Genomic DNA, 24,083 nt, shown 5'->3' on the forward strand with positions numbered 1-24,083 from the left:
GATGAGGGAGTATTCACGGTTGAGCTCTACTGCTTCCTGTGTGCCTGCTGCTATTGGCCAGCCTTCAGTCTGGATGGATTGATGGTTTATGGCTTGAAAGCAGTTCAGGCCTGAGCACAGGAGTGTCAGGGATAGACCACTTTACCTGGTCTGTGCTTCTGCCCCACTTTTGCCTTCTTGCAAGCTTAGCTGTGGTAAGGAGAAGCTCAGAGCTTCCTTTTAGTCTTTGTGTCTTCAGAAGTGGCTTGGATTCACACCTGACACACCAGCACTACAGAAGCCATTTAGATGAGGGAGAGAGAACTTGGAAGTAGCCATTTCTTAGCTCTCGCATACAGCTGCTTCTATCAAACGTGAAAGGCATCACACCTCCATTGTAGATAACCTGAGGAGCTGAAGCTTTCAGGGCTTTCTAGAGTACTGAATTGCAAAGTTAAGAGTCAAGACAGAAAGATGTGGTGCTGGAGAATGTAGAACACACCGTTTAGCTTCTCCCAGATTTAGCATTATTTCTATCTGTGTGCAGCCCAGCTGATGTTACTTTCTTTTGAAAGGTAAAACTCTTGCCTATTGCATCCCTGTGGTCCAGTCTCTTCAAGCGCTGACATCAAAAATACAGGTAAGCAGAAAATGTATTTCTCTACTGTAGTCTGCTGTGCCCATGCTTCTGCCTGGCTTCAGGCAGGTAGTGGTAATACTAGAGTAGTTGCTGTCTGCACTTGGTATTGTTTTGTCTTCCTATCAAAGTAAGTGTGAGTGTGTGATGAGTGGAGTAGCACAAACTCTTCCTGGCCACTGTTGTCCATGTGTAGGGCTTATGGGTGAAATGCTTCCAATGTGCCAGATGTGCCAAGTGCTGGGCACGTCTCACTTCTTAACTCCCCATCCTCTGCTCACTGTCAAGGTGTATGTGTCCTGTGACTTTAGTAGTGTAGGAAAGTAAAACAGCCAAGGCCACATAGAAGTACCAGTAGGCATAGATTCCACCTTACTCCTGTGTGACTTGAGAGGAAGCTCTGGCATCTGGGTCAGGGTCTGTGGTGAAGCTCTGGTACAGGCTCTTGCCCTGTTTGGGGGCCTTCCCTTTGTCTTTCACATAGCACCCAGCACGGAACCTCCTACAGAATTTCTGTTAGGGAAATACTCCAATATGCTTTGATTACCCTGTCCATTTACTGTCTTACTTAGGGTATCCCTTGTACATTACAGCTGCATAGGTTCCAGTGTGTTTTCTTTTGAATAGGGAAAGCTGGACTTTCTCTTTAGCATGGTGGTTTATCAGTACTGACTGTGGAGATGAACGCCATGAGTGAAGGTTTAGCAGTTGCAAACGAGGCTATTGCTCTGGGCAGACTAGCAGCTAAAGTTGCGTTGAGAAGCCCAGGTGGCTGCTGTAAACTGTGGGTACAGACTACGTCATACATCCCAAACAGTCTTAGTGGTGCAGCACCCTTACTTTATGTGGAGACAGTGGTGAGATCAGAAGTAGGGTGTTGGATGAGTGAGTGCTGACAGAGTGTAGAGTGAGTGCTCGGGTGGATTATTGAATCAGTAAAGAGAAGACAAGGGAGGAGTTGGAAGAGCTGGCACTTGGTCAGCTGTCTCTGGCGTGCATCATCAGAGGCTAAAGCCGAGGAGCTGACAGTGAGAGGAGAAATGGCACCTCCTTGGCCTTCAAGGGTCCATACTTCTGAGCAGAAGCAAAGACAGTAACTGCAGCAGGAAGCCCGGGCTGCTACTCCTTTGCCAGTCCTAATAGGACATGTTACTTATGTAGGTTGGTTTTTGACAAAACTGAGTTTAATATCAAGGAAACATGAGATTGTACCAGTTGAGGGGTGCTCTGCAAAATTTCTGGCTGGCAATCTTTAAGAAGGCTGAGGGTATAAAAGAGAAATGCTGAAGAATGTTACAGACATAAAGTTGTCGCAGACAGAGCATGACAAAGAAAGCATGCCGGCAATGTACATGGGGTCTAGGCTGAAAACAGACACCTGCAGGTCAGTTGATGAGATTAGAATGAAGCCTATGAATTAATACTGAGTCAGTGTTCATTTCCTAGTTCTGATAAGCCTGTGGTTTGAATGATGGCGTGTACAAATTGAGAATGTCAGAGTTGGTTGTATAATTTGTTTATTTTTACCATCTTTGTAAAAGTCTGAACTTTCAAACTAGGTTAAATTTATTTTAAATCAGTTAAAAATGGTTGTTCTATAAGAATATTTAAAGTGGTGTTTCTTTATAACTTTGTAGACTTGAACACATGCTCTTGCTTTGTTAGCTGAAGAAATGAAGGCTACAGACGTGCATGCTATGACTGCACTTTCACAAACGGCCGCTTGTCTTGTGGCTCAGGGATCTAGAATGCCAAGCTGGGGGTTTGCTTTTCTTTTTGTCATTTGAGAAAAGGTGTGATACAGCTAAGCTCAAGCTCCTGGTTCTCCTGCCTCTGCCTTCCGAGTATTGACTGTGGGTGTATGTCACCATGTGTTGCTCAGCAATTTTAAAAACTTTTTATCCAGTCATCATACATACATCCTGTATGTTAGATCTTGTTTCTCCTTTATTCTCCCTACTTTTCTTTTCCAGTCCCGCCCTCTCAAATTTAATGTCCATTTAGTGCTACCTGTGTTTCTGCTGATTGTTTTTTTGTCAACCTAACACAAACATATACACATGTGGGAAGTAGGAATCTGAGCAGAGGAATTATCTCCATCAGATTAGCCTGTCACAAGTCTGTGGGCCACTGTCTTGATTTTGACTTTGGTGGACCCAGCCCACATTGGGTAAGGCCAGCCCTAGGCAGATGGTCCTTGGTGCTATAAGAAAGCAGGCTGAGCAAAGCACAGGGAACAGAACAGTAAGCAGCATTCCTCTAGGGCTTCTGCATCAATGCCTCGAGGTTCCAGCTTTGGTGTCATCTCATGATGAACTGTAAACTAAACCAGCTAGTTTCTGTCCATGTTTATCACAGCGGTACAAAGCAAACGGAGACAATGTGCATGAGCTATGGGTCTGCCAATTGCTGACAGCGGCTTTCTGAGGTAGGTAAGTGGAGAATTCCATTTTCTAGGGGGTAAATGATTTCCCCACTGAGAACTTTGTAGAGAACTGGTTCATGTACAGTGCTTAACCTTGCCCCTAGTGCACAGTCAGAGAAGCATGGATGTAACTTAGTCTCTGTGTGGTCAAGTCTCACCCGTAGATTCTACAACTGGCCAGTAAAGAATTTTTCTTTCTTTATATCAAGCTGCAGAGTTTGACAGTCTTTGGGTTGGAGTTAATCCTACAGTTTCAGCCCAGCTCTCATAGACAGTGAACTGAGAGCAAGAGATTAGATGACACAGGCAGGTGGCAGGTTCTGAGTGCTGCTTGTACTTTTATTTCAGTGCTGAGACTGAGCCTGGGGCCAGTGTATGTTCAGCTCACTCTGTTGTGATAATCTCTCCCATCCCAAATTTAACTGGACAGATCCTTTATGCCCGTTCCCAGAGTTATGATAGATAGCATGAACTGCTCGTGTAAGTGTTAGATATTAGCTGTCATCACTACCAGCACGGTCATGTGGCCATTTCAAACAGCAGTGATTGGATCTGCTTACATTCAGAGGAATTAATACAAGCCTTGTGATTGCATATTTGCTCACGATCATTAAGATCAAAGATTGAAATGTCCTGTAGAAATGGTTTTCCAAACTGAATGTTGTTACTCATGTCGGTACTTGCAACACTCGGAAGGGTGGCAACTTAGAAGACAGGTGACCTACACAATCAAGACTGTCTCAAAAAGTGAAAACTGACTTTTTCGTATGCATGATGGGTGTTTTGTTTGCATATATGTTTATTCTAAATGCCTAGTGCCTGTGGGGAATCAGAAAAGAATATCAGATCCCTGGAACTAGAATTGTAGTGAGCCAGCTTGTGTGGCAAGTGCAGGCTGTGATGTGTGTGTGTGTGTGTGTGTGTGTGTGTAAAAGCAGCAAGCCTTTTAACGCTGAGCTATTTATCCCCTGTAAGCCTCAGTTTAATTCACTGTTTCTAGTTGTGTTCAGTGCAGCTCCTTACAGTTCATTATAAAATTATGTGACCTAGAAGCTGTAAGCCCTGGACCCTAGCCTTTTCTCGGCTAAGGGGCTGGTGTGCATAGACCCCTTCAACATCTGCTCTACTAGTTATTTTGGTTTGGCTCTGATATTTTACACATCACATCCATCCCATTTCTTGTACTCACACCCTTCGAGGAATTGATGTTTCTTTCTTCTTTTCTGTGTAGTAACACCTTTTGAAATGTCAGAATCTCCTACCGTCACATGGTGGCACATTAATCCTCTTGTACTAGCATGTTTATTGTTCTTCTCTGGGGCTCCAGTGCAGTCTCACAAAGTTGGTGTTGAGTGTAGACTACACTGCTTCAAATTCTAAATCCTCCTCTCTGAGTAAATGTTTCCAATACACGGCATGAAAGCCAAAACCTAATTGGATTTGCTGCAGAGCCCAGTCTTCACTCTCATAGTTGCTTGGTCATGCTCTCTGAGCCCTTGATGAGGAAGGCTTCATTGAAATATAGTACCTTCTTTCCATTGTTTTTGGTGTTTATTATTGTTTAGAACGTCGAGTAAAAATTTAAATTATTCAAAGAATTCCAAGAATTTATAGGGTAGAAACAAAGCCTCACCTTCCCAGGCCGGGTCTCTCCAAGGGACAGCCTGTTATGTTCATCAAAGAGGACTGCACACTTCCGGGCACCTTTTTACTTGGAGTCCTTTGTTTCTTTGTTGTGCTAAGCACATGGGTGTTCATATATGCCACCACTTGCCCTTCTTTTAATGTGAATATGGTCTAGCCCAGCCTCACCCAGTCCCTAGATTACAGTTGTGCTGCGGTTGTCAAGCCTGGGGTAGTTTCTCACTGTGCCCCCTGGTTGTGCTGCTTGCTTGTATTGCTGCTTTGTCAGGGTCTCATGGAGCTCTGACCCTGCTCTTCCCTTTGCCTTCCATTCCATGTGTGTCAGATTTTTGAGCCATGCCCATACCGGCAAGTGACATTCATGTATTCCGTCCAGGATTGTGCAGCAGAGAACAGTTACAGTTCTGGACATCTGAAATATTCCCCAGCTCCTTTACACACATGTGCCTATGTAGGAATGATTTCTGGAAATGGGATTTGTAGTTTTGTGTTAATAGCCACATTAATCTGTTAGAGGGTTTTACTGCTGTGTACCTACCAGTAGTGTGATGTGGTCAGGGACCGTTGGCATTCAGCTACCTCACAAGTCTTGCTGGATTCTGTTCTAGACCCAGTTGCTCTTGTGACCTCTATATGGTACTGCTTTATGACTGCTGCAGCTTTAAGTCACTTTCTGTGGGATGCTTTCTCACAGATTTGTCTTAGAGGCTTTTGTACTTTTAAAGGTGAAAACTTACCTTGGAACTGTCTGTGTGTGGCCCTGCTATTATATGCCACATTCCCTGGGGCATTTGGTCGGACTACATTACACTTTGAACTCATTTAAGGAGCAGTCACTGCGATACTGAATCTTCTCCAAGGAGAGGATACATCTTTCCTTTAAAAAAAAAAAAAAAGACACCCTTCAAGTGTGTTTTAGGTTTAGTTCTTCATGTAGAATAATTTCATTACCTTTCATATATTTTCTTTTCATTACATCTTCTAGTTTTTTATATTAGAAGGCTATTGTTTCTTTTTTTTTTTTTAATTTGGCATCATAGGATGTAATCCTGGTGTGCTTGGGAGTGCACAGGGTAGATTGAATTGCTCTCCTGCTGGATGCACTGCTCTGGCTTGTTATTGTTGTTGCTGTTGAGACAGGGTCTTGCTATGTAGTCCTGGCTGGCCTAGAACTCACTGTAGTGACCAGAGTGGCCTCAAAATCACAGACATCCACCTGCCTCTGCCTCCCATGTCCTGTGTTTAAAGATGTGCTTCACCATGCCTGACTTGGCTGTTTTTTGTTGGTTTTGTTATATATATGTTTTGTTTGCATGTGTGCTTGTGCATCACATGTGTGCAGTATCTGTAGAAGCCAGAAGAGAATGTTGGATCCCCTCAAAGCACAGTTAACAGTTGTGAGCCATCATGTAGATGCTAGGAACTGAATCCTGGTCCTACGGAAGAGCAGCCAGTTTTCTTAACCACTGTTAAGAAATTATCTGTCCAGCCCAGGTTGGCTGTTGATTGTTATATTTTATATTTTACATTCAGCTACTTGTCTGAAATACCTTATTGAGTCTGTTATAGTTTATAGTTTCCCTCATCTAAGATAAAGTGACATCATATTCTTGTGATTATAATTTGTCTTCTATTTTCCAGTTTTGTACATATCTTCATCCTGTTTGGTTAAATGGGGCAGGACTGTTGGAGCCATAGTTTGTTATCATAGACATAATGGCCATTCTTGTCTCTTCTTCTTCCATAGAAAAGCTTCTGATGTTTTTAGCTGACCATCCATAAATGTTATCTATCTCAGTCTAACCTCCATTTGTCCTCATGGGGTTCATTTTATAATTCTTTTTAAAGACAAGATTTCACATAGATAGCTCAAGCTTCCTCAAACTAAAAACCTTCTGATCTTCCTGCCTGCCTCAGTCTGTACCTGGCCTCTACTCATTGGCATTTCTCTTTTCTATCAACAGCGCAGTGACGGCCCCTATGCTTTGGTCCTGGTGCCCACCAGAGAGGTAAGCAGTGTGCTTATAGGGTGAGGTTTATATGCACTTGAAGTGATGATGGCCTATTGACTTGAAGCAGTTTTTCTACTTCCTCCCTGCAAACAAATCACTGTACCTGCTCTTCTTCACAGACCTTCTTAGGCACCATCCTGCTAATTTTTGTTGAGGAAGGTTTAAGTGCTCTTTGAGAATCATGAGCTTGGTACAAGAAAACATTTTTTCATTGTGTAATAAAACAGTTACAAGACTTAGATTGCTAATTCTTCAAAATGAATTAGAAGAATTGCATTTTTGCTTCAAATATTTTAAAGAAAGTGACTGAAAACATTTGGATCTAAAAATGAACCTAGTTTAACGAAGCCACCTTTGCTGTTGAAGCTCTTCTTTGTAGAAATAAATAGAAATTGCTTCTGTCGGATCTGGGTGACACATCCTCAGAAAACTTTCAGGAAAATGGAAATTTCCAGACAGCTTTGCTTTTTTTTTTCTTTGTTTCTGATTTTGTTTTCTTTTAAAATTTATTTTTATTTAATGTGTTTGAGTGTTTTACCTACATGTATGTCTGTGAACCATATATGTACAGTGCCCATGGAAACCAGAAGATGGTGTCAGATTCCTAGAACTGAAGTTAGAAATAATTGTGAGCTGCCATGTTGATGCTGGGAACTGAACCTGGGTCCTCTGCGAGAGCAGCCAGTGCTCTTGACTGCTAAGTTCTGTCCAGCCCCTGTGGTCAGCCTTTCATACAGCCTGCTTTCTACCCTGTTTCTGTTCTGTTCAGGGAGGCATACTGAACTGTTTTCAGCAGCAAACCTGTCACTTCTAGAATGCTAAGCATTGTAGGGACGGAACACAACTGTAAACATGATTCTTTAGGCTGTTTTGATGGTGTTTAGAGGTTGCCACCTAGATTACTCACTATTCCTATGTCTGTTGGGCTTTTGTTTTATAAACTTAGGACTGAGCATGTGCATCTGAGAATGCAGTCAAGTTCTCCCAGTGCCTGTCAGGCCTCTGTTGCGCTCTCCCTTTAGTGCGCAGTACTCTTGCTCTCTGTGGAGAGCCAAGGCCAGGTTGACTTGGTTTCCTTTTCTTCCAAGCCTACACTGAACTTCTCTGTGTGACACTGGGAATCTGAGCCAGCAGAGGGAGCACAGAACACTATTTTTGTATGTCTAAGAATGTGTGTGATATCTCACCCTCATTTCTTAAACTGACAGATTTCAAACCAATTAAAGAAGAGGGTATTTTCAGGGTGGATTCTCTATGTAGGATCTACTTGTCCTAAGCCTTGAGGTCCAGTGTTGTACCCTGATCAGTTCAGACAGTCTTTTCTTTAAAAATGTAAAAAGGAAACAAGGGGCCCTGCTCACTCTCTCGAACTTTTTCATACTTACAGTTGGCTCTGCAAAGCTTTGACACTGTTCAGAAGCTCCTTAAGGTAAGATAAGCCGTGTGTCAGTATTGTCATCCCTTCTGACATTGTGAGGGAAAGCCATGTGGCACAGTTGTTAGGAAAGTGGGAATGGTTCCTGTCTCATCTTCCTAGTGTGTTTCTGGTCTTTCTAAGAGCAGTTGGTAAGTTTCACTGGCAGACCTTTTTGGTTTTTTTGACACAGGGTTTCTCTGTATAGCCTTGGCTGTCCTGGAAGTCACTATGTAGACCAGGCTACCCTGGAACTCCTCAGCCTACCTCTGTCTCCTGAATACCGGGATTAAAGGCATTCCCCTCCTGCACCGGTTAATAAATAACTCTTGCAAGAAGTTGCTAGTGGTTAAGTGTTATTGTTAGCTCACCCTGGTTTGTAGCAAGCTGCATGCAGTGACTTGAATGTGCAGCCCTCAAGAAACCCAGTGGAAAGCATCAGGAACTTTTAAGGGCATTTGGAAGAGAAAATAGCAGAGCCAAAGTTGAGCACCTACAAAGGTTGACTAAGAATTTATTTTTCCTTTCTGTGTCCTAGCAGTGAGTGGAGAATATGTTGCGTAGGTTTTTATCCCCACTCTATCTGCAAGGCAGTGAACTTAACTTTTTTATTTGGATATCATGGGAGAAAGCAGGGGAGCTAGCTACTTGGATCATTCTGTAAGCTCACATTTGTCCTGTCCTGTTGTATACCACTGGTCTGGACTACAGGTAATAACGCCAGGTTCCTTGGTGCCACCAGATTGCATCTGCACAGACACTCCTCCCATACTGTAAATGCCGAGTGCTCCCTGCTGCAGACTGGCTTTTGCTAGGAACTTAGGATCAGCTGTGCTTCTAGGAAAGTGGCTTTGTGTTGATTATGGCCTGGTATTTTTATATAGCCATTCACCTGGATTGTTCCTGGAGTGTTGATGGGCGGAGAGAAGAGGAAATCGGAAAAAGCTAGGTAGGAGGAAGTGGGTTTGTTTATCTAACTCTTGGAGTCTGCCTTGTCTTTTGGTTCTTCAACATGTAAGAGCCTCCTCTGCTACTATGTATGCTTCTTGGTCTCTACATGTAGAAATAGACCAGGTCAGCAGTCACCTCTAGACAGTGCTCTTTGTCACAGATTCCCTTCATGTGGTTAGTGACAGTACTGTGACCTGAGTTTGTGGCTAACTTAGTCTACAGAGAGAGCTCCAGGACAGCCAGGGCTACACAGAAAAACCCTATCTTGGGGTAGGAATTGATATTTTTGAAAGAAGAAAGGGATTGGCTAGATGTCCATCTATCTAGAATGGTCTAGAAGGAATTCGTGAATCACATAGAAAGCATTGGGTTATATGCTTAAAAACTTTCAAAGTCAAACTCCATGGTCTTAGCGGGTCTACACATAAGAGTAAAATCTCACCCGTTTGTTCTTTTGACTTGAGGCTGTTGCAGTTGTGCTGGACACAAAATGATTGTCTCCTTTGCCTGTTTCTTGTGATTTTTGTTGCTACACTGTTTGACATACTTTCTTTTATGATACATGATTTAAACAGACTCCGAAAAGGCATAAATATCCTTATCTCAACTCCTGGCCGTCTAGTGGATCATATAAAGTCCACAAAGAACATTCACTTTAACCGAATACGGTGGCTGGTTGTGGATGAAGCAGACAGGTGAGCCTAGTCTAGGAGACGGAAAGTAGAAAGGGGTTGTTTGTCTGCCATCTCCAGGACATGGGGCAAAGTCTTTCTCTTACACCTTCAGGATCTTGGATTTGGGTTTTGAGAAGGACATCACAGTGATTCTAAATGCTGTAAATGCCGAGTGTCAGAAACGGCAGAATGTCCTCCTGTCAGCGACTCTCACAGAAGGTGAGTTGAGAAGTTGTGAGCTGATGCAGTAGGTGTCCCTCTTACAGATCAGACAGCCTCTGCATACCCAGGGGATCCTGTGCACCAATGAGGTCTGGTGTACACACTAGGGCTTTGCTTTGCCCTCTCCTTAGCACTAGTTTTATGTGCTCATCGCCCTTTTCATTGGGTCCACATTCTGACTCCAATTTCACTGCAAGAGATCCTTAGCTGTTTTGCTGGGAGACTAGGCTTAGAAAACAACCACTCCACCAGTTCCACCCTGCATAGAGAGTCAATGTGCAGGTGCTACCGGTGCTTTCATGGCCATGTGTGGTTTACTTGGTTGTCTAGGCCTCAAAAGGTAACACAAGTTAGGTGCCATTTGAGTGCCATTAAAGTGTTACTAAGAAATATTACTCTTGAGAAATGATTTTCAGAAAAGGGATTCTGTGATCAGATAAATTTAAGGATTGTTTCATGACCTCAGTCTTTTGAATTATGGTTGTCATGAGTTCAGTAAAGATTCTGAGAAGAACTGTAGCCAAGAAGTCAATGGAACTCTTTTGATGTAAGGTTTTTGTGGTGAACAGAGAACCTTTGGTACAGTGAGATACAGATGCTTGATAAGAACATAGAAAATGCTAGTATTGTGGGCACTGGACTGTGCATTAACTCACCAACGTGGCAAGGGGGCAGATCAGTGTTGGACTTTTCCTAAAGAACATGTGCTCTGGGGATGTATATGTTACCACCCTTTTATCCTTCTCATTGTATCTAAGGTGTAACACGGCTAGCTGATATCAGTTTGCACAATCCAGTCAGTATCTCTGTCCTGGACAAAAGCTGGGACCAGCCCAATCCTAAGGAAGTTGCTAGTACCCAGCTGGACAGCTTTGCTATACCAGAGAGTCTCGACCAGCATGTGGTGTTGGTACCCAGCAAGCTGCGCCTTGTCTGCCTTGCAGCCTTCATCCTACAGAAGTGCAAGGTAGGAGTGTGGCTTAAATCTGGACCGATCTAGGGTAGTAGATCTTCATTTGTGCTTGGTAAACACAGCTTTGCACTAAGGGAGCAAGACAAGAAAGGGAGGAGCTATTAAGTTTGTTCTGAGTGTGTGTGTGCGCGTGATTATGAATTCTGAAACAGTGGTAAAGAGCCCAAGTATCTGCCTTTGGGGGGCTAACATTGGGGGAATGTCACAGATGACAGGCATGCAGGAGTGAGGTGTTTCGTGTACTCTCCTAGACCACTTAGTGTATTTGCTTCCCAGATTCATGGGGTGACTCTGAGATGTGAGAGAATAGCTTTTGGAGTCACTGCACACTGGGGCTGTGGCCAGGGTTACTGATGGTGATAGGCCCAAGTGTGTGGGATAACTCATCCTAAAGGACATTTGTGTTTCCTTTAGAGGTTGGGGCTCTTGTCATTTTCTTTTCTGTCACTTTATAGGGTAGAATATCAATGTTGGTATTTTTTGCAGATTAAAGCTATGTCTCCGTGTTTCCACATCAGGGCCAGCATGTACCTGTAACTTAGAGACAAACATGCTCATTTCGAGGGCGTCTATGCTTACGGCCATGTGCTTGCTTTCCTCTTGTGTTTGTGTAGTTTGAGAAAGACCAGAAGATGATTGTCTTTTTCTCAAGTTGTGAGCTGGTGGAGTTCCACTACAGCCTCTTCCTTCATGCCCTGCTTTGCCACTCAGGGACCCCTACTTCAGAGCAGCTGCCATCTGCCTCCTGGACACTGAAATTCCTTCGGCTGCATGGCAACATGAAGCAGGAGGTGAGCCGCTCTTCCCCACCCCACATGCCATGAACCTGGTAGCTACAGAGTCCTGCTGCACTTATGTCCTTGTCAGGTTCTCCTGGCCCAGGACAGAAACAACAGCAAAAACCAGAGAGCTGCTAGTAGTTGTGGTGAGAAGCCCATTGTTCCTTGGGCTCCTGCTCTGGAGTTGCCTCTTCCACCTGAGAGCTCACAGGCCTGCTTGGCCTGTGTCTACTTGAGCCAGCTGTTACGGCAACTGAGTGGCACTAAGTAGCTGGCACCAGGGAAGGCTTTGCCTTTTTAGTACCCAGTGTGTAATTAGGGCTTGATGTCTTCAAATTAAGAGCATTAATGGAGCTAAATTGTAGATCCCATATGGTACTGCTGAGCGCGGCGGCTGTCATTGTCAACAAGACACAGCGCTGCACTCTGTGAGCACTTGGGGCTGGGAGAGGGTACTGCACACCAAAAGGCTTTGGTCCCTGTTCTTTCTCTGCAGAGTGAGCTTCCTGAAGAATACCCTTCCCTGCATTTAGATGTTCTGTGTAAGCCTCACTCCTATGTTCTTAACAAGGCTGTCATAGGGAGTTGGGAGGGACACCTCCCTCTTAAGACAGTGCTTAGGATTGAAGTAGAAGCCATCTTGTGATGAGGTTTCCAGGCATCTTAGAAAACCAGAAAGTTGCAAGTCAGGGTAGCCTTGTGGAGAGCTAAAAGAGATGTCAGAGGTCTGAGGTGCTTGGAAACAGGTTCACATCCTTACGGTTTAGTTTTTAAATGGAGCCTACAAATGACCTTGTTGAAGGTCACTCATGGACTCTGCTTCTTTGCCACTAGATTTATAGAAGTCACAGAATATTTTGGCCTTTGTTATATTCCTATTATACTTATAACTCCCCAGTTGGTTCAGACAGTTGTTTTTTTTTTTTTTTTTTTGTTTTTTTTTTGTTTTTTTGTTTTGTTTTTTTTTTTTTTTTTTTTTTCTTGAGTCCATGTGTGTTTTGAGGTTTTATTTTAAACTTGGTTTTTAATCCTTTGGGCTCTTGCTACCTAGAGCCATTCCTTGGAAGGTGACTGAGGACAACAAGGTGCTTATGGACCTAAAAGATTGAATGGGTTTTAGTAGATCAATAAAGATTCATAGTTAAATGATGTTAGACTGTTCATCTCATTCTGGGACAGACTGCTTGTCTTCTGGCTCTCTGATTTGAGACAATAATATAACCCCATTCCCTGAAGAAGGTCATGTTGGTATCTGTGGCTCACCAGAAGGCTGGTGGATGTCCGTGGTCTGTGCTACCACCTGAAGCCACTGCTGGCGATCAGATTGGTGTCCATGGCCCATGCCCCCAGAGGCCATGTTGATGTCCATGGCCTGTGCTGGCACCAGATAGCATGCTGAGGTCTGTGACACGCATTGATGCTGGAGGCCGTGTGGATGTCTTTGCTCCCACTGACTGTGAAGGGCAGGAATATACTTTTGCAGTGGTGTTGAGAGAAAATTATAGAAGGCTTCTGTGACAACCCTTCCTTCATCTCCTCCCCCGAACAATGTAACAGCTTAGTGAGTTAGGTGGAATACTTACATTAAGACTTAAAAAAAACCCCTGGTGAAGGTTGGCTGCTATTGTGTCCCTTGATGCCCTGAGTGAGGTGTGCTTGCAGCCATAGGACAGAGGACACACCCATAAATAACTGGAACTGTTCACCATAGTTCTTGGGACTGTGCCAGCACTATAGGGAGACATTCTTTCAGCATTGTATCTATCTGTTAATAGCAGGTAGATGAAGCCAGATGTCAGGTGTGTGCTTCACTGTGTTGTATGCACTGGAAAGTTCATAAAGAAGCCTCAGGATTCACTCACCTCTGCCACCACAGATCTCTTTAAAACTTAACTAAAGGACCCATTGGTAAATATAGAGACTTTTTAAAGAGAAGCTTACCTAGTAACAAAACACTAGTCATGAAATAATGTTGCAGCTGATTGGCTAAGTCCTATTGCGCTCTGTGAGAAGTTGTGGTATCAGGATTTTTACTGGCAGAGATGCTTATGTTTGACTGGTATGTGATTAAGGCATGTTACAGTGAGGCATCGTGCTTATGACCACATGGGCATAGAAAAGGAGCTTAAAGGGCGGTGTTGGTATATAGCCTTACTCCCAGCATTCGGAAGGCAGAGGCAGGTGGATCTCTGAGTTCAAGCACAGCCTGGTCTATAGACTGAGTTCCAGGACAGACTGGGCTACACAGAGAGACCCTGCCTCCAGGTAGATACGTACATGGTGTACTAACAGTAAATGGTTTGCAGGTCTAGTTTTACTCACTTAGGGTTGTCATTTCTAGTTTTAAAAACTAGGTACAATTAGGGAAAATTTTAGACTCTCCAATTAATACTTTAATAATACTTTAAATGGGTTACTTCTTTGCAAGTGCTGGTATTTATGAATGAATGACATTTTAGGCAATACTCCATTGATACTGGCTTATTGAAATGTGCTGCTTTACCTGGTTTCAGGTTCAGTGATACATGAATATCTCATGAATATACACTTCCTTCCTCTTTTCTGCTGAACCTCTAAGCTAGAACAAAGACATTTTGAAAAGTTGTGTTTAAACCTGCCTATGCTAACATTTATCTCAAGAGTTTCTCTGGCTCTTCCTGTTTCTGCAGGAAAGAACTTGCGTGTTTCAGGAATTCTCACATTCTAGAACGGGAGTCCTGCTCTGCACAGTAAGTGTCACTCTACGCTGTCAAGGCCCCTTTCTGCGACAACAGTGGCATTGGCTATTGTGTTGCTGTTATTTAAGACAGGATCTTACTATGTAGTAGTCCTGGCTGGCCACACAGAGCTCCTCCTGCCTCTGCCCTCTGAATGCTGTGATTCTTTGACAGTTTGTCCTGTGTCTAACCTCCTGAAGAATAGTTGGGACACTTAGTGAATCTGGTTTCTCTGCACCTCTGGATTGCCACCTGGCTGTGCCACATGATACTGGCTGCCACCATTGAGAAGACTTGGCAATTTGCTCACTAATAGTGGCTGCTGTTAGTCTGGAAAGGTGTGAATTTATCAACCAGAAACTTGTAAATTACAGCTACTGGGAGTAATTGGAGCTGAGAAAGTCTTTGCACAACAAGGTGCCTATGCTTTGCTCACCTTCTTAAAGAAAAGCCACAACACTTGGCAGGTTCTATCTGCGCAGGTCTGACATTATCATTGTGGCACTGGCCAGTTCATTTGCTTCAGTCTGCAGTGCTGTCTTGTGGCCTCCAGCACATACCTCACCCTTTTACTGTGCATCTCTAATACTGTTTTGAGATTGAAAACACATGACTTCCATGTTCCCCACCTCCTTAGGGATCCACTTTTCCTTGGCTGCTACTCCCTCCCAAGACTAAAATACTTTGTCCTCCTGTGACATTTGAATGGCATAGCTCACAAATGGCTGTTAGAGAACTCCTGTATGGGTAGTAAGGTTACTGCACTGTGAACTTGGGAAATCTTTCGAGCCGGCGCTGGGTGGGAACTGACATTTAGCCATCTGAATGCCGCAGTTACTGCAGTTACTTTGTAAGAACTCATACTCCAAGTTTAATTCAAAAGTAGTAGAGTCTGTTTCCCTTCAGAAGCAGACTGTGGGTAAGGTCAGCTTCGTGTGTATGTGTGTGTGTGTGTGTGTGTGTGTGTGTGTGTACATGCACACGTACTTCCTTCTACTATACGGCCTACCCAGAAACCTCACCCCACCACCATTTTCTCGTGTCTATGATAAAGTGACCCTGCGAACATTTCTTTAGCCCTATACACATTGTTTAATTTCTCTTAAACCACTTGCCTCCTAAGGAGACCTATGTCTGAGCAAATAACTTTTCTGAAGCGAAGATCAAATTCAAATATGGTACTTAGTAAGGAAATGTTCAGTAGCCCTTACCACCAGTAGGAATGTTCTGGATCTCTCACTGCACTTCTTTGTAACACCTCTTTCTGCCTAGCATAGACCAGCTAGGTCCACTTAGAGCTCCAGTTCCCTCTCACTGGGTACTTGCTGGGTACTATGTGTCTCTGATGTTCTCACCTGTTACAGAGCATGTGCAGGATCCTAAGCTCCAAGAAGACAGGGCTGTTTATTTTCAGTTCTATCCCAGTGACAACACAGAGGAGCATAGTAGGCCCATAGTATTTATGCAGGAGCTGAGTGGGTAGATAGGCCTCTGAGACTGATTGGTAAGACCTACCTGTTTGCAAAAGACAGAGGTGTGATTTAATATACTTGCTTATGAAGAATAAGTTCTGAAAAGTGAACTTAAATATTGTCTTTATTGAAACACAGTAGTAGGAACCTTTATGCTAGAATGGGAGTTAGGAGTCTGAATATCCTAGATTCACTGTGTTGTTTGGTTTGGTTTGGTTTGGTTTGGTTTGGTTTGGTTTGGTTTGGTTTGAAGACTTCCTATATGTAAAAAATATGCTTTCCAGACACTGGGGATCTTTACATTTTAGAAAGTCCAGGTATCTGAAGTTGAGTGTTTTAGAAGCTCTACATGGAAAAAAAGATCACGTTTTCTGAAGTAAATCTCGCTGGGGTAAGCATGTGCTCACTTCCTGTTCTATCTGGCTGCTGCCTACAGGCAGTTGATGTCAGCTAGTCATTGTCATGGCAAAGCACAGAGCCTTCAGCTCCTTCCCACCATGAGTGAAGCAAACTCTTGTCCACATCTAATTTCCTGAACTCCTGGTCGCGGTGGTTGCTTGTTCAGATTGATACCAGCATACTGTGGTCTCAGCTTTTCTCAGTGCTACGGAGACTACGAAACTGAGTAGAACTCACCTCTAAGAGAAGATGCAGCTCAAGTTCCATGGTGATAGGTGCTGTGTCCCTGTTGCTACTGTTATATTTGTTTGCTTTCTCTCAATACTGTTTCTGTGACCCGTAGGGTCTGTGAGCCATACCAGATAGACAATGCTCAGGCTGGGGAGATAATGTCACTCTGACTCCTTATAAGCAGCCTGTTGCTTGCCAGGCTATCGGAACACTCCAGGAGACTCTGTGGTGTTAATGAGGAATGAGGGCCATGTCAGCATGAGGCAGATGGAGAGCTGGTCTCTCTTGATAAGTCATGTTGTTAATTGTGTGGGGATTTTCCCCTTTATACCAAGCCTTTTTCCTTTAAAAACAAGCCACCGTAGATTCTTTTAATAAGGTTAGAGAAGACCTGGTGGTATAACAGTGTTCTTTGCTGTTTGCAGGTTTCTCTGCTTCATTTTTCTTCCTGCGAGTAACAGTTCAGGGTGTGTAAGATGTGTGTTCGTCTTAATTATACTTGTCTTACAAGCTAGGACCTTTGTAATTTCATGAAATTTCCCCAGGACCACATACATAGTAGGGCTCTTGTAGACTGGCTGTTTGATAGTGTAAGGCTGTGGTAGGGGTTGGGCATGCAGAACTAAAGGACAATTGGGACAGAGCTTGCCGTGTACAAGAGAAGTCTTAGCTGAGGAGGGATGGATGGTATATTGGAACACACCTCCCTGTAATCCCAGGATTGGAGAAGTGGAAGCAGGAAGATCCAAACTTAGACCTCAAAATGCCCTGTCACAAAAACATGAGTGAGGCAGAGTTAGGACAAGACAGGATATTGAACCTTAAAGGCCTGGGGTTTTCTTTTTGTTGTTGTTGTTTATTTTAATAGGATTAAGAAATCAAAGGAATTAGGCTCCGGATTTTGATTTATCTACAGAGCATATTTTTTTCTGTCTGTTCATTGTTATGACTAGCCCAGAGCCAAGGCAGGAGGAGGTACTGTTCTTAGTTCCATGCAGGAAAATGCAACTGGGTAACCACAAAATGAAATTTCAGAGTCCCCTCTGGTTTTAAGGTGGGCACCTAGGTTTTTCCTGGCATGTTTGTTCCTTGGTTGCTCCTGGATGAGTGGGATGCCGGCCGTGCCTGTCTCAGAAAGGAGAAGCTTCTGATTCCTGAGTTTATTGGTTAAAAACAGCTAGGACAGATGAACCATAGGTGCCCACCAGGACAGTTTTATACTTAAAAGATGCAAGTGAGTCAGCTGTGCTGCCCTCCACTGGCTCATTGGTTTTGCTTTGTTTTCTCCGACTGAAGTACACTGTTGTCTGCAGTTCTTCATTTCCTCTCCTCCTAGGGAATTTACTGTGTCAGAAGCCAAGAGACAAAGGAGCAAGGACTGTACATGTCCCAAGACTGGCTTGAGTGCCCCGCATGAGTGTGGTTCCTATGCTTCTCTGGTTGTGCTTTTCAGGGGAAGTTTATTCTTAACACTGTGTTTCTTCTCTGCTAATGGAAGGATCATTTGGAGATTGTTTGCTGTTTACTCAGTCACACTAACTCATGTTGCCAGTTTTTTGGCGGCTCCAGCCAAGATCTCTCGCCTCTGACAGCTTCTGCACTCTCCCCTTCCTCCTCTGATTACGCAGCCCAATCTGTCACCGGGACAACGGGGGCCTGTACCCTGCTGATGGCTTTCCACACATGGCAATAATGACTTTTGGCAGGCCAGGAAGGCGTCAGAGGCGAGTCTGTGAGTCCCTTCTCAGAGAGATGGCAGGCCCCCTCTCCCTGTTAGTAAAAGCACTTTGTGAGGTTCTTGGGTAAATAAATGAGTCATTTTAATCCAACTGACAGGCTGGCACCTGAGCAAGCTGCCTTCCATCTGTACTCTTGGGTCTCATGGAGGCTGCCAGTTGTCGAGCCCGGGGCCTTCAAGGCTTCATTGGTGAATGTCTTTCAGAGCTGACTTTAGTGATTCTTTTGCCCTAATTAGGTTAAAGGAATAAAATGAGGCTGTGATTAGGCTTAAGTTCTGAGAGCTGAGAGGACAGAACTGAAGCCTTTCCAGCAAGTCAGTCTTCTGTTGATGTAGTGTAGGTAGCTAACACCTTCCTGGAAGATAGGACCATTGTTGGTTTGTCTCTGGTGCCTGTCGAGGGCCAAGCACGAAGTGGTGAGAAAGTGTTACACTTGCCACCATTTCTTCATTATGAAGCAGCACTGTTCTAGGGTGGTTCCTGCATACTTTGTCTCTTTTGTTCTTCATTAACAAGGTAGTTCTTATCCACAGGATAGGTAGGTGGCTTGGTGCAGTGGGCTAGCTGGCTCCCACTACTGCCATGCTGGTACCAGTCCTCCCTGGTGTGGACCAGGTCTGATTCCTTCTCTCTGCCTCTGTTGCCTGGGCAGGGGAAAGTGTCTGGATTAAACCTAGGTGGAAGTGCCTGGCAATTCGCAAGATCCACTCAACAAAATAAACAGCCGGAGATAACACATGCCTACAGCCCTAACTTGAGAGGCTGAGAAGGAAGGAATGGAGTTCAAGTTCAGCCTGTGATCCTTAGCAAGACTGTCAGAGATGGAGTAGGTGCTGGCTGAAGTAGATGAAACAGTGGTCACACCCTGCCTAGGGCTGTTTGTGTCCCTCAGCACACTGTCAGCACATTTGGGCTCAGTGAGTGTCATGATTTGTCAGTTGTTGGTTTGGGTACCGTAGTGCTGTGAAGCTCACCCAAGGCCTCACACACACCAGGTATAGTAAAGGCCTGAATCTACACACCTGGTAAAATTCTTACTTTAAAAAGGTGGTGGGGAAGCTGGGTTTGTTTTGTTTTGTTTTCTCCCCTGAGACAGCATTATTCTGTGTAGCCTATGTAGACCAGGCTGGCCTGGAACTTACAGAGATTGGCCTCCCTCTGTCTCCCAAGTGCTGGGATTAAAGGTGTATACCAACACTACCCTGTTGGGAAGCTGTTTTTAACACCAACATTTCTCAGCCGGGAAATTAAGGAAAGCGGGGTAGATTTAGTCATTCTTTGTGTTATCAGGGTAGCAATTGATATAGACAAGGAACATCCCTAGAACTGAGATCCTTGATGAAATGTTTAGGGGAATGATACTACCATGATTTTAAATCTGACTTCCCAGTTCTGTTCCTCATCAGTAGAAAGAACTGGTACACAGCACTTATTCCCATGATTAAGTGTTTCCCATATTCAGCTAGTAGGCCTCCCAATGTCAGGGAGCCATATGTAGTTTATTACAGTCCAAAGGTACCATTCCTGCCAGAATCCTTACCATGTGGAAAGCAAGTGGGAAAACCTGAAATATGGGCTGTTTCTTGGAAAGCATCAAAAGCTAAACAAGGAACTGGTTCAGCAGTTAGGAGCACCTGCTACTCTTTCGGAGGAACTGGGTTTTGGTTGGGTTTGGTTCCTCTTGCCCACATTAGGGATTCACCACCACCTGTAACTCCAGCTCCAGGGGATCCTGCACCCTCTTCCGGTCTCCACTATACCTGTATGTACGTGGAATACATAAACATATATTCAGGCCCACACACATACACATAAAAAATTCAAAAGTCAGTGGAAAGCAGGGGTTTTGTGTTAGTCCGTGTTCTACTGCTGGGAAGAGACACAATGAATCATGACAACTCTTATAAAGGAAAGCATTTAGCTAGGCCTAGCTTACCATTCAGAGGTATCATCATGGCAGGAAGCATGATGGCATGCAGGCTGACATGGAGCTAGAGAAGTAGCTGAGAGTTCTACATCTGGATAATTAGGCAGTAAGAAGAGAGTGACTCTTGGCCTGGCTTGAGCTTCTGAAACCTCAAAGACCCTCCCCCACTAGTGACTTACTCCATCCAACAAGGCCATACCTCCAATATGATGCCACTCCCTTTGAGTCTTTGGGGGGGCGTTTTCATCCAAACATTGCTGACACCACTTCAGATTAAGGAAGTCTACAACTCTTGAACAAGGACTGTGTTCACTGCTTACTTCTGGACTAGAAAGCAAAGCTTTCATACGAGTCATTTCAGTTTGAGTGGGGAAATTTGCCAATGACTGTTGAGAACAGTGTTTCTCGTTCTCTTGAGTCGCGTATGGTGGTTAGTAGATGAGGACTGTCTGACTTGGGAGCCCTTGCTAAAGTATTGCAGACTGAAATGTCACGACATTTGCAGGTGGCTTTAGACAGTTAAGGTTTGTGTATGCATGTATTTCACATCCGATCACTCTGTCTACTGTGTCTGTGTGTTCAGATGGAAGGAGAAAGCAAATGTGTTAAGGATTAGCAGTTGATGGGTTACAGAAGAGATGGACACTCTTCTGTAGGTTAGAAGTTTTCTAAATCAAAATTTCAGAAGAATGGGTAACACCTATTTCTTTAAAACAAAGCAAACACTGTAGGAAATATAAAGAGAAAAGTTTAAAACATTTTTAATTTCTCTGTCTGAAAATCAGTTACTTTTTGTTGTGTGAGACAAGATTTTACCATGTGGCCCTGGCTAGCCTAAAACTTGCTATGTACATGAGGCTGGATTTTAGCTCAGTGTCATGATCCTGACTCTACTCTGAACACTGTGATTATGGAATTATAGGTGTGAAACAACACACATAGCTGTTGACAATTTTGAGCCTTTTTTGGAATATTCATCCATCTAATTAGTGAACTTTTTATTATTATTTCTCATTGATATCCCCACTCTCCCAGATTTTTTTGGCTATGAAAATCAGATTACTTATTCCTTATTTCTTTTCCTGTATGTGTGCATATGTGTGCAAGTGTGGGCATGACTTTGCCCGTGTATGGGGGTTTAGAGGACAGCTTCAGTCGGCCCTCTTCTACCTTATCTGAGACAAGTTCTCCTTGTTGTTTTTCCACTGTATGCTGACTGGCCCATGAGCTCCCAGGGATTTTTCTGTCTCAGTTTAATCATTGGGCTTATAGACAGGCACTACTGTGCCTGGTTTTGTGTGGGTTCTGGGCACTCAAACTCAGATCATCATGCTTGCCTGCAAAGTGCTTTCCCTACTGAGCCTTCTCCCAAGCTCTCATTTTTCTCATGGTCTTGTTCTGAGGTACATCTTTTTGGAGTTGTTTAGCATGTTCTTGTCTCCTGTATTCCTGCAAATTAATAGTTGGTTCTAGACATTTGATTAGATTTGGCTTCTAGACTTTAGTTTTTGTCAAGAGGTATCATAGGCCACACTGATTCCTATCACATAAGATCTGATCGCTGTCCTTCAGAGCAGACACTCTAGTGTGCACTCTGTCTTTGTCAGTCTTTTTCCTGATCTCCTCTTCCTGAAGGTAACTAAAAAAGGAAAGTGATTTTTAAGAAAATATAAACATGTATGCCTCTGTTTCTTACACAAAAACATTTTAGACAGATAGATACAAAGGTCTCTTAGAAACTCTTCAAGTTAGTAGTAGAGTTTTCTTCTTTATCTTTTGTTCAGTGTTTCTTCATAGACACTGCTGAAGGAATAGCTTCCGCTTGCCTTTTGCCAGCATCTCTGTAGAAATGAGGCTGCTTTCTAGGGGGCAAGTGCTTTCCAAGTTTCACCAGCTTCTCGCTGTGAGAGTGCTCGGCTCTGCATTGCCACCACAGTGTATGGGGACCCAGCATCTCCTGCATAGTAGGCTATACTGTTGGCTGATGAGGCTGCACTGAAGTTACCACATAGGCTTCAAACCTTGTTTCTTTACCCTGATAGATGGAGATGATAGCTGTTTTTAAGATTAGGTAAGGCATGTTGGTGAGATGGAGCAGCCTGACCATGATTGTGGTTCTAGGAACCATGCAGTATGAGGAGAGGACCAGTATTGTTGGTCACCTTCTGACCTTCACACATGTGCAGTGGCATACAGGACCCCCCCTCCCCCCATTAAATACACAGAATAATTTTTTGAATAAAGATTGAGATTCTGTATGTAAAATGCTGAATGCTGGATTCCTGCTGTGGTTACGTGAATGTGAAAGCTGAATGCACATTACTGCTCAGACTGGGGCTTCCATCTAGTCCACCAGAGTGGCAGAAAGACAGAGAGCTAAGAACTTTGGTTCTTCGGATAGTGACCAGTTGCAAGGGAAAAATAAATCTCTATTCCTTTTATGACTTAGCTGTCTAATCAAGTCTTTGAAATGATGGACAGGTTTGTTAAGATTGGAATGTATCCTAATCTTAACTCCCAGAAATGACTGCAAATTACTTAATCCTTCCTGCTCTAAACCCAATGGCAGAGTCCTCAGTAAACACTGCAACTACCACTTTTACAAGTGAGTGCCTTGAGGAGGAGTGTTCCAAAAGGATGCCAGCATCTATGTGACTGTTGTTTCTTGGCATTGCTGGTATTGAAGGGCTGGGATAGTCCATGGTACATTTATCCTAAATGACTTTTACTTTTATTTGAGGGATGATTGTTTGTATGTTCTAAACATGGTCTCTTATAGCCCAGACTGCGCTCACAGTTGCTTTAGTTCCTGATCCTCCTCCCTACAGTCATCCAAGGGTTGGGATTATAGGTGTGTGCCATTGAAGCTGTCCAAGATTTCAGAATTCTTACATGGTACAGTGTCAGCTACAATTTAAGGTCTTGGGTTGACCTGCACATTGTGTTATGAGTTATGAAAGGATCTTATCTAACTCACCCCCGGTCCAATTTTTTTATATTTATGCATTGGATGTGAGTAGGTTGCATCGCCTGGTCCATATGTGGAAGTCGGAGGGCAGCACGTGGGAATTGGTCCTCTACTTCTACCATGGAGGTTTTGAGGATCACATTCACGTTGTCAAGATGAAGAGCAGGAGCTTTTACACTTTGAGCCGTCTTGCTGGCTTCTCATTCAGTTTGTGTGTGTGTGTGTGTGTGTGTGTGTTGTGTGTGTGTGTGTATGTGTGTGTGTGTGTCTGTCTATCTGTCTGTCTGTCTTCAGAATTTGTGTAACTAAGTAGTAAAAGTTCAGCTATTTGGCCAGGAGTAGTAACACACATTGATAAGGCTGAAACAAGAAAATTACCTTAACTTCAAGGCCAGCCTGGGTTACAAAGTTCTAGGACTACAGAGTAGTAATTTTGTCTTTAAAAAAAAGGTACAGAAACTCAGTTTTAAATCAAAAACCATATTTTCTTTGTTTTAAAGGATGTTGCATCTCGAGGCTTGGATCTTCCACAAGTCACCTGGATTGTGCAGGTAATCTTCTAGTCACTGAGGTGTGAGTATATGAGCAGGAGAAGATGCATTGAATGATCATTATTACTCTCTTGGGTGTTGCCCTGGTAACCAGGCAGCAGCCAGCCATCTCGACAGTTCTGACATCTTTCCTTAGCCCATCCCCTCTGCAGCAGTGCAGGAGAACAGCCAGGACAGCATTCTCAGGAGAGGGCACGAGCACCTCTGCTTCCAGACTAATTCATGTCACAAACCAAAGTTTCTGGATTCTGAAAATAACAGGAGTTACCTAGGCCCCCGGGAGGCCTCATTGTGTCCAGAAGGAAATGGCTCAGCTGTCCTGAGAACTGTGTCCATGTACATTGACCTGCAGGGAGCAATTAAGGTCCT

The 24,083-nt window shown here is 43.8% G+C and overlaps 1 protein-coding gene across 2 annotated transcripts in view; it reads left to right on the forward strand.

Moving 5' to 3' along the window:
• Positions 1–24,083, forward strand: part of DDX31 (DEAD-box helicase 31) — a 60,768-nt gene that overhangs the window by 6,925 nt on the left and 29,760 nt on the right. For both annotated transcript variants that reach the window (XM_080927727.1, XM_080927728.1), the window contains 10 exons: positions 555–619; positions 6,650–6,694; positions 8,085–8,126; positions 8,996–9,060; positions 9,638–9,757; positions 9,849–9,955; positions 10,717–10,925; positions 11,546–11,722; positions 14,380–14,439; positions 23,664–23,714. In XM_080927727.1, the coding sequence (XP_080783853.1) occupies positions 555–619; positions 6,650–6,694; positions 8,085–8,126; positions 8,996–9,060; positions 9,638–9,757; positions 9,849–9,955; positions 10,717–10,925; positions 11,546–11,722; positions 14,380–14,439; positions 23,664–23,714 (941 nt within the window). The remainder of the gene's footprint in view (positions 1–554; positions 620–6,649; positions 6,695–8,084; positions 8,127–8,995; positions 9,061–9,637; positions 9,758–9,848; positions 9,956–10,716; positions 10,926–11,545; positions 11,723–14,379; positions 14,440–23,663; positions 23,715–24,083) is intronic.

This window comes from Micromys minutus (genome assembly GCF_963924665.1).
Source record: "Micromys minutus genome assembly, chromosome: 13".
In the NCBI taxonomy this organism is placed as follows: domain Eukaryota; kingdom Metazoa; phylum Chordata; class Mammalia; order Rodentia; family Muridae; genus Micromys; species Micromys minutus.